The sequence below is a fragment of the Hemiscyllium ocellatum genome, chromosome 15, assembly GCF_020745735.1.
Source record: "Hemiscyllium ocellatum isolate sHemOce1 chromosome 15, sHemOce1.pat.X.cur, whole genome shotgun sequence".
Classification (NCBI taxonomy): Eukaryota; Metazoa; Chordata; class Chondrichthyes; order Orectolobiformes; family Hemiscylliidae; genus Hemiscyllium; species Hemiscyllium ocellatum.
The window spans coordinates 27757385-27768564 of NC_083415.1; the positions used below are offsets into that span (position 1 = coordinate 27757385).

Sequence of the window (11180 nt, forward strand, 5' to 3'; positions counted from 1 at the left end):
AGACAGTACTCTATCATATACCTCACTTGTGTCTTGTAGATGGTGGACGCAGGCACTGGGAGACAACAAGTTAATAACTTGCCATGATATTTCTAACCTCTGACCTGCTCTTGAAACCACAGTACTTATGCGGTTTACGCAGATCAGATTTGGGTCAATCATAACCTTCAGGCTAGCGATAGTGGGGCATTCAGTGATGATAATATCATTCATGGTCAAGGGTGATGGTTACATTCTCTCTTGTTAGAGATAGTCAGTACCTGGCAGTTCTATGGTATGAATGTTATTTACCATTTGTCAGCAGAAGCCCAGACGGTATCCAGGTTTGCTTTATGTGGACATGGACTGTTTCAGTATCTAAGTTGCTGGCGAATGGTGCCAAACGTGAGATTAGTAACTATCCCACTTCTGATCTTATGATGGAGGGAAGTCACTTACAAAGCACCTGACAATTACTGAGCTGAGGACAATACCCAGAGAAACTCCTACAGTTAGGTATTAAGCTGAGATGGATTGATCTTCAACAACCACAACCTTTTTTTCAGTCAGGTGTGACTCCAACCATTGGAGATTTTCCCCCTCCCTGACTCCCACTGAATCTAGTTTTGCTAGGACTCCTTGCTGTCAGACTTGGTCAAATGCTTATGTCAAAGGCAGTCAATCTCAATTGAACTCTGCAATTTAGAACTTTTGTTCATACTTGCTGTCATGATATCAGGAGTCAAGTAGCCCTGACAGACCACAAATTTAGTGTCAGTGTGCACGCTATTTCTTTCCAAGTAGTATTTGATAGTACTGTCAATGATTCTTTTCATCACTTGACTGATTTACGGTCCATTCTTGATAAGGTGATAATTGTGCGATTGCATCTATCCTACTTTTGGTGCATAGGAAATACCAGGACAATTTTCCACGTCGTCAGGTAGAGGACAGTACTGTAGCTGTATTGGAACAGCTTGGCTCGGGGCAGCCAATTCTCATGCACATCTTCAATACTATTGCTGGAATGTTGTTAGAACCCTTAGTCTTCACTTGATCCAGTTTTTTCAGCTATTTATTGATGTCACGTGGAGTGATTTGAATTGTTTGAAGACAGACATCTGCGATGTTGAAGATGTCAGGAAAAAGCTGGCATTTCTGACTGATAATGGATGTAAATACTTCAGCCTTTTCTTTGATGTTCTGGATGTCACCATCATAGGAGATGTTTGTGTAGCCTCCTCCTCCTGTTGGTTGTTTAACTGTCCACCACCATTCAAAACCTGAGGTGGCAGAACCGCAGAATTTTCATCTGACCTATATTTTGTGGGTTAATTAGCTCTCTACAACATGCTGTTTTCACTTTCTGTCAGGCAAGCAGCTTCAGTGGGCTGCTATCTCCTTTCTTGTATACTTTATGCTGTCTCTGCATGCCTCTGGGTTCATCTTCCAGCTTGACGCTTATGGTACAGTGGGGTATATGCCAGTCCAGAAATTGAGAAACAAAATTTGTAAGGAGATCTCAATTATCTGTAAGAATAATAGGGTGGTTAAGGTAAGTGATTTTAACTTTCCAAACAAACACTGGGCCTGCCATAGTGTTAAGGTTTGAATGGAGAGGAATTTGTTATGTGTGTACAAGAAAATTTTCTGAGTCAGCATGTGGATGTACCTACTAAAGAAGGTGCAAAACTTGACCAACCCTTGGGAAATAAGGCAGGGCAGGTGACTGAGGTGTCAGTGGGGGAACACTTTGGGACCAGCGACCATAATTCTTTTAATTTCAAAATTGTGATGGAAAAGGATAGACCAGATTGAACAGTTCAAGTTCTAAATTGGAAGAATACTTTTGATGTTATTAGGCAAGTACTTTCAAAAGCTGATTGGGGGCAGATATTTGAAGGTAAAGAGATGGCCAGAAAATAGAAAGCCTTCATAAAATGAGGGAATGACTATCCAGAGATGGTGCATTCCTGTTAGGGTGAAAGGAAAGGCTGGTAGGTGTAGGGAACGCTGAATGACGACAGAAATTGAGGGTTTGGTTCAGAAAAAGAAGGACGCATACGTCAGGTTGACAGGAGAGATTGAGTGAATCCTCAGAAGAATACAAAGGCAGTAGGAATATACTTAAAAGAGAAATCAGGAAGACAAAATGGGGCCACGAGATAGCTTTGACAGATAGGGTGAAGGAGAATCCAAAAGGGTTGTTACAAATACATTGTGGACAAAAGGATAATTAGAGAAAGAACAGAGCCCCTCAAAGGTCACAAAGAAACCTTTGTGTGGAGAAACAGGAGATGGGGAAGATACTAAACGAGTATTTTGCATCAGCATTTACTGTGGAGAAGGACATGGAAGACATAGAATATAGGGAAATAGATGGTGACATCTTGAAAAATGCCCATATTACAGAGGAAGAAGTGCTACATGTCTTGAAATGCATAAAGGTAGATAAATCCCCATGACCTGATTAGGTGTGCCGTAGAACTCTGTCAGAAGTGAGAAAAGTTATTGCTGGGCCCCTTGCTGAGATATTTGCATCATTGATAGTCACAGGTGAGGTGCCAGAAGACTGGAAGTTGGTTAATGTGGTACCATTATTTAAGAAAGGTGATAAGGTTAAGCCAGGGAACAATAGACCGGTTAGCCTGACGTGGGTGGTGGGCAAGTTGTTGGAGGGAATTGAGGGACAGGATCTACATGTATATGGAAAGGCAAGGACTGATTAGGGATAGTCAACATGGCTTTGTGCATGGGAAATCATGTCTCACAAAATCGATTGATTTTTTTTGAAGAAGTAACAAAGAGTATTGATGAAGGCAGAGCGGTGGATGTGATGTATTTGGACTGCAGTAAGGCATTCGACAAGGTTCCCCATGGGAAACTGGTTAGCAAGGTTAGATCTCAGGGAATATATGGAGAACTAGCCGTTTGGATACAGAACTGGCTCAAAGGTAGAAGACAGAGGGTGGTGGTGGAGGGTTGTTTTTCAGACTGGAGGCCTGTGACCAGTGGAGTGCCACGAGGATCACTGCTGGGTCCACTACTTTTCATCATTTATACAAATGATTTGGATGAGAATATAAGCAGTATAGTTAGTAAGTTTGCAGATGACACTGAAATTGGAGGTGTAGTAGTCAGCGAAGAAGATTACCTCAGATTACAATGGGATCTTGATCAGATGGGCCAATGTGCTGAGGAGTGACAGATGGAGTTTAATTTAGATAAATGCGAGGTGCTACATTTTGGGAAAGCAAATCTTATACCCTTCATGGTAGGGTCTTAGGGAGTGTTGCTGAACAAAGATCTTGGAATGCAAGTTCATTGTTCCTTGAAAGCTGAGTGTCAGTTAACGAGGATAATGAAGATCGTGTTTGGTATGCTTTCCTTTACTGGTCAGAGCATTGAAAATAGGAGTTGGGAGGTCATGTCGCAGTTGTACCAGACATTGGTTAGGCCATTTTTGAAATGTTGTGTGCAATTCTGGTCTCTTTCCTATCGGAAGGATGTTGTGAAATGTGAAAGGGTTCAGAAAAGATTCAAAAGGACGGTGCTGTGGTTGAAGGATTTGAGCTAGAGGGAGAGGCTGAACAGGCTGGGGCTGTTTTCCCTGGAGAGTCGAAGGCTGAGGGGTGACCTCGTTGAGGTTTATAAAATCATGAGAGGCATGGATAGGATAAATAGACAAAGTCTTTTCCTTGGGAGGGAGGATCCAGAACTAGAGGACATAGGTTTACGGTAAGAGGGGAAGATATAAAAGGGACCTAAGGGGAAATTTTTTCACGCAGAGAATGATGTGTGTGTGTACAACGAGCTGCCAGAGGAAGTGGTGGAGGCTAGTACAATTTCAACATCTAAAAGGCACGGGTATATGAATAGAAAGGGTTTAGAAGGATTTGGGCGAAGTGCTGGCAAATGGGACCAGATAAGGTTGGAATATCTGGACAGCATGGACTGGTTGGGACGACGGATCCGCTTCTGTGCTGAGCATCTCTATGACCATGACTATGAGGTGTTCTTCCTTTAGCCGCTGGGTGGCTAGGATTGATCAGTGGAGAAGACCCAGCACTTGTATGTCTTTGGCAGAGTGGGAAGAGGAAATGAAGTTTTTGGCCACAGGACAGTGGGGTCATTTGGTGCATGTGTCCCTGAAATGTTCTGAGAGTTGGCGAGGTTGCCTATTGTTAGGTTGGTAAGTAAGTAAGTAGCTTGTGTTACTTTATGCAGCAATTGGTGCCTGTATGGAGTGTACTGTCACAGAAGTCAGTAGTGGATAATTGTATCAAAAAGTTCACAGATGGGTAACATCAACAGCTATTGAAACATTTGATCCAAGAATTTAACAAAAAGTACATGACCCATAAGTTCCCAGATACCTCCAACAGCCAAATGAACCCCAGTGGCTTTTTCTAATCCTATCTAAATCAGTGCACTGAATTACCTGTTATGCTATTCCACTACTTTTAATGGACTCCTTATTTGAATCATCAGAGAAAAAAAACTTGCATTTATACAAATCCTTCCATGGCCATGGGCCAAGGGAGACATTCACAAAGTACATTTACAACAGACAACCTATGAATAGTCAAGTTCCATAAACAGCTATAAATTTCCACAAACCAGTTTGACATGATTGTGGGATAAGTAGTAGCTAAGCCGCTGTATGAACTTCTCAGTAAAAGGGGCAGTTAATAAACTAATCACTATTCAGAGTTCAGCCATAATTCTGGTGCGATTGTGAGTGACCCACCATACAGTTTTGACTGAACAATCACACCTTCAATAAGATATTTTGACAAAAGCAATTTCGCACCAGCATCTTCAGTATTGAAATCAAAATTCCCATCAAGGTGAAGTACCTGTAACTTTTGAGTTGATTTAAGTAATGCAGTGCGCAAGAGTTGGCGCTAGACAAACCTTTCAAGTGCTCACAGTTCTGCATTGTTATAGCAGATGAATCATCCATCAGATTACTAACACGTTCACAAACATTTAATTTCAAAAGGAGCATCGACATACAAACTGCTGAAATCAGGAAGTCTACGAATAGTCTCAATTGCGTATTGCTCAATTTGCATGAACCAAAGCCCTCTTCATTACTTAAGTTATTTATTTTAAAATGTTAAAAACAAATAGCTAAAATGAATCTGCTTTATTTAAAAAAAGTTATAAACAGTTCTTAAAAACCACAACAAGTGCAGGACAGTATCGAGCAGCAGTCTCTAGCAGCAATTACCTTGATCCCCTTAATCTTACCCACTCGGCCTCACCTGTCCTGATCTCCTTTCTTTCCATTTTCCGCAGATGTGTCACTGTGACTAACCGCCTGGGACGGAGCACCATCTCGCTGCTGACTGGCCCGGTGCTCCAGGAGAGCCTGTGTCTCTGAGCCACCTGCAGCCTGCCCGGCCTCCACCGCATCGCACCAAATGCAACAGCCCGTCAGCCACAGGGCGACCACAACCAGGTTAGCAGCACAAGACACCATCCCCAACCCCCCACCTCTGTCACCACAAACTACACGCACCGACCAGACTCAAATCAACCCGAGCACAGCCCCTCACTCCTTCCCCCACCCCCAACCTGGGCTATCACTTCCGGCCGCAGCACAGCCTGCCGGGAGATTGTAGTCCGCCTGTCCGGACGCAGAACTACAAGTCCCAATAGGCTCCGGGACATCCCACCGTGCCACCTGTGGAACGTCCTGTTTCTGAATGTTCCATTCCACTTAGTGCAAGAAGCTGGGCACAGTTATCACTGTGCAAACATTCATATCAACTTGCAAGGCACTCCCAAAATGCAGACTTTTTAATATCCTCTCAGAAAGACTCACTTTGTCGCAGGTTTTCGTCACGCGCTCATCACAGTGACCGAGACCTGCCATCATTGTCAGAAAGAGTGTTCATTGAGTTCAGTTTCGGATGACACCAAACTGATATGCTGCCATAGGATCTCCACTAATATCAGCTCTCACAAACATCTTAAACATGATGTGGGGATGCAGGTGTTGGACGGGGGTGGGCAAAGTTAAAAGTTAAGTGTTAAGTGTTGTGTGATTTTCAAACATCTTAAAAACCAAAAGAACTGCGGACACTGTCAATCAGAAGCAAAAACAGAATTTGCTGGAAAGGCTCAGCACGTCTGGCAGCATCTGAAGAGAAATGTTTTATTTCACACACTAACTATTGTTCGCCACTAACAGTCTCCACAACAGCTATTTGCTCTCCTAGCCAGATTGTTATCAACTCCTTTGTCTGACTATTCTCTCTTTTTGGACTCTATCCCCATCTATTGTTTACACCTGACCCCCCCCCCCCCCCACACACACAAATTTATGCATACAAACTGACATTTTGCTAGCTCCAACAGGGTGTTTCACTGTTGCCTCATAGTGGCAGGGCCCCAGGTTTGATTCCAACTATTTGTGAGGGGTGTGCACATTCTCCTTGTGTCTGCATGGGTTTCCTCCCACAATCCAAAGTTGTGCAGGTTAGGTGAGTTGACCATGTTAAAGTTGCCCATAGTGTTCAGAGCTGTGTTGGTTAGCTGCATTATTCACGGGAAATGGAGGGTTGCAGGATAGGGGAAATAAATCGGATTGGGACTGTTGGGTCAAAGGGGCTGTTTTCACACTGTAGGGATTCTATGATTCCATGACCTGAAACGTTAACTCTGATTTCTCTTCACATGCTGCCAGCGATTTTTTTCCAGCAAATTCTGTTTTTGTCTCATAAACATCTAGTTGTGCTTTACAAGAAACATTTCCTTGAGAGAATAAAAACTAATCTATCCCTTGCAATTTTGCAATGTAGATGACAATTTTGTGATATATGAATATACATGTAAGAATTTTCTTACTTGTCTTAATGGGGAATGTTCATTCCACACTCAAATGTGTCTTTGAAATGGAGCAATCAAATGAGTTCCTTTACTTAATACCAGAATTGAGAAATCACCTGTGAATTCTCACCATAATCTACCACAAACCAACTTCCTGATGATGGGTTTATGCCCAAAACATCGATTCACCTGCTCCTGAGGTGCTGCTTGACCTGCTGTGTTTTTCCAGCACCACACTGTCAACTCCAGCATCTGCAGTCCTTACTTTCTCCAAGTTGAGGGATATGCCAGACATATCTCTGTGTGTGCAGTTGAATTTAGTAGGTCTTGATGGGCACGGTTTTGAACTGTTATATTTGTTCTGAATTCACCTCATTTAGCACAGTGACAATGGGGCAGCATGGTGGCTCGGTGGTTAGCACTACTGCCTCACAGTGCCAGGAATCCGGGTTCATTTCCACCCTCAGATGGCTGTCGGTGTGAAGTTTGCAGAATCTCTTTTAAAAGTCTTGTTTTCCTCAAAGTGCTCTGTTTTCCTCCCATTGTCTACGATATGTAGATTAGGTGGTTTGGCCATGCTAAAGTGCCCATAACTGAGTAGGGATGTGCAGGCTAAGTGGACTAGCCATAGGAAATGCAGAGTTAGAGGGTTGGTGGTTGTGTCTGGGTGGAATGCTCTTTGGAGGTTTGGTGTGGTCTTGATGGACTGCATAGTGTGCTTCCACACTGTAGGGATTCTATAATGCCACACAACAAAATGGCTGATGGCTCGAATGTGAAGGGCGGATTTTGTCTCTACTGATTATGTGATTTCTATTAGCAATATCCTCAAAGATATATAGATTGCATCTCTCACCAGCAGATGCAGGTCCACTCTGGTGGCTGTATTCTACAGGACTGAGCCATCCTCATTTACAAAGGTGCTACTAGCATTCTTCTTGAAAGACGTTCAAGCTTCTTCCTTTAGGGTGTAGGTTTGCTCGCTGAGCTGTAGGTTTGATATCCAGACGTTTCATTACCTGGCTAAGTAACATCATCAGTGGCGACCTCCAAGTGCAGGAAGCTGTTGTCTCCTGCTTTCTATTTATATCTTTCTCCTGGATGGGGTTCCTGGGGTTTGTGGTGATGTCATTTCCTGTTCATTTTCTGAGGGGTTGATAGATGGTATCTAGATCTATGTGTTTTGTTTATGGCATTGTGGTTGGAGTGCTAGGCCTCTAGGAATCCTCTGGCATGTCTTTCATCCTCTAGCCTGTCCCAGGATAGATGTGTTGTCCCAGTCGAAATGTGGTTTTTTTTCATCCGTGTGTAGGGCTACGAGGGAGAGATGGTCGTGTCTTTTTGTGGCTAGCTGGTGTTGTGTATCATGATGGCTAACTTTCTTCCTGCATAGTGTTTGTGGCAGTCCTTGCATGGAATTTTGTAGATGATGTTGGTTTTGTCCATGGGTTGTACTGGGTCTTTTAAGTTTGTTAGTTTTTGTTTGAGAATGTTGGTTAGCCAGAAACCCTAACCACCTTACCATACATCAAAGAAGTTTCAGAAATGACAGCCAGACTACTAAGACCCCTCAGAATCCTAGTAGCACACAAACCCACCAACACTCTCAAACAAAAACTAACAAACTTAAAAGACCCAGTACAACCCATGGACAAAACCAACATCATCTACAAAATTCCATGCAAGGACTGCCACAAACACTACATAGGACAAACAGGAAGAAAGTTAGCCATCATGATACACAACACCAGCTAGCCACAAAAAGACACGACCATCTCTCACTCGTAGCCCTACACACGGATGAAAAAAAACACATTTCGACTGGGACAACACCTATCCTGGGACAGGCTAAGCAAAGACATGCCAGAGGATTTCTAGAGGCCTGGCACTCCAACCACAATGCCATAAACAAACACATAGGTCTAGATACCATCTATCAACCCCTCAGAAAATGAACAGGAAATGACATCACCACAAACCCCAGGAACCCCATCCAGGAGAAAGATATAAATAGAAAGCAGGAGACAACAGCTTCGCTTCACTTGGAGGTTGCCACTGATGATGTTACCTAGCCAGGTAATGAAACGTCTGGATATCAAACCTACAGCTCAGCAAGCAAACCTACACCCTAAATCTCAACTGACCGACAAACCTTGCAACCTTTTTCCTAATGTACATCCTGTGCTCTAGTTTCCCTCAGCTTTGGCTTCAGGCTTTGGCATATGTTTACAGAGAGAAAATGAGGACTGCAGATGCTGGAGATCAGAGTCGAAAAGTGTGGTGCTGGAAAAGCACAGTAGGTCAGGCAGCATCTGAGAAACTGGAGACTCGACGTTTCAGGTACTAAACACTGACTCTTCTACTCCTTGGATGCTGCCTGACCTGCTGTGCTTTTCCAACACCACACTTTTTGACACATGTTTACAGATATTAGTGAGGATAGCTTTGGAAGGTCAGTTGAGCTGTGTGTACCTTTGGCTGATGTTGAATGCTTAATCCTGTTTTTCTCTCAATTCGTCCTAATATCATAAAGTTCCTACAATGTGGTCATGTGTTTCTAACCAATCTCTAACTAACCCACAGAAATCTGCAAATTCACACGTTTGGCTAGATGTTTAGTTCCTTTAAATGTGTTCTTGTGTAGGTAGTGCACTGTTACTGAATTTTTAAACTTTGTTAGGAAATACTTATACATTTGCCAGCCCTGAAATGAAGCATTGAAGGGTTTGCTGTCCAATTTGTCTTGTGGCTAGGATTTTGAAATGTATGTACTTTATTGTTAAATTGGATATGATTGGAGGAGAAGATGGGCAAAACGATTCTGGGCAGGAGTGAAAGGAACAGGGTGGTCATTATGGGAGACTTTAACTTCCACAACATTGACTGGAAATGCTGTAACTCTAGTACGTCGGATGGATCAGTTTTTGTCCAATGTGTGCAGGAGGGTTTCCTGACACAGTATGTTGAAGGGCCGACAAGCGGAGAGACCACACTGAATCTGGTACTTGCTAATGAACTAGGCCAGGTGTCGGATTCAGTGATAGGTGACCATGAGTTTGGTTACATTATTTTATGTAAAGGGATAGATACAGGCCACAGGGCAAGAGTTATAGATGAGGGAAGGGCAATTATAATGCAATTAGGCATGACTTAGGAGGCATAGAATGAGGTAGCAAAATGCAGGGGATGGGGACAATCAAAACGTGGAGCTGGTTTAAGGAACTGATATGGCGTGTCCTTGATAGGTATGTTCCTATCAGGCAGGGAGGAAGTGATAAGATAAGGGAACTGTGGTTTACTAAATAAATTGTATCTCTTGTTAAGCAGAAGAGGAAGGTGTCTGTGATGTTGAGATGAGATGGTGCAGATGAGATAATGGAGAGTTACAGATTATCTAGGCATCATTTAAAGAGAGAGTTAAGAAGTGCAAAGAGAGGACATGAGCAGTCTTTAGCAGGTAGAATAAAGGAGAACTACAAAATAATAAACCATAGGTATGTGAAGAATAAAAGGATGACTAGGGTAGGAATTGGGCCAGTCAAAGACAGAAGTGGGAAGTTGTGTGTGGATCCTGTAGAGTTCGGAGAGGTGCTAAATGAATATTTCTCATTTGTTTTCACTCAAGAATAGGAGAATATTGTAGAGGAAAGACTGAGATATGGGCTATTAGACTAGAAAGGATTAAGGTTAATAAGGAGGAGGTGTTCTTAATTCATGTCAGTGTGAAAGTAGATAAATTCCCTGGGCTGGATGGGATTTATCTGTGAATTCTCTGGGAAGATAGTGAGGAGATGGCAGAGCCTTTGGTCTTGATCTTTGAGTCATCATTGTCTACAGGCTTGTACCAGAGCACTGGAGGATTACAAATGTTGTGCCCTTGTTCAAGAAGGGCAGCAGAGATGACCCAGATAATTGTAGACCATTGAGCCTTACACCTGTTGTAGGTAAAGTTTTAGAAAGGATTATAAGAGATAGGATTTATATTTATCTAGCAAGCAACAATTTGATTGGAGATAGTCAACATGGTTTCATCAAGGGCACATCATGTCTCGCAAATCTCATTGAGTTTTTTGACAAGGTGACCAAGCATGTGGATAAAGGTAGGGCAGTTAACACGGTATAGATGGACTTCAGTAAAGCCTTTGATAAGGTTCCACACGGTAGGCTATTGGAGAAAATGTGGAGGCATGGGATTGGGGGTGATTTCGCAGTTTGGATTAGAAACTGGCTTTCTGTAAGAAGACAACGAGTGGTGGTTGACTCCGGTTACTAGTGGTGCACCACAAAGATTTGTTTTCGGACCAATGCTTTTTGTCATTTTTATAAATGACTTGGACGCATTTACAGGTGGATGGTTTAGT

At 42.8% G+C, this 11180-nt stretch overlaps 1 protein-coding gene across 1 annotated transcript in view; it reads right to left on the reverse strand.

The window, feature by feature from the left end:
- Positions 1-5492, reverse strand: part of slc9a8 (solute carrier family 9 member 8) — a 73640-nt gene extending 68148 nt beyond the window's left edge. The window contains exon 1 of the mRNA XM_060836324.1: positions 5250-5492. Coding sequence (XP_060692307.1) covers positions 5250-5467 — 218 coding nt within the window. The 5' untranslated portion in view covers positions 5468-5492. The remainder of the gene's footprint in view (positions 1-5249) is intronic.
- Positions 5493-11180: the final 5688 nt, after the last annotated feature.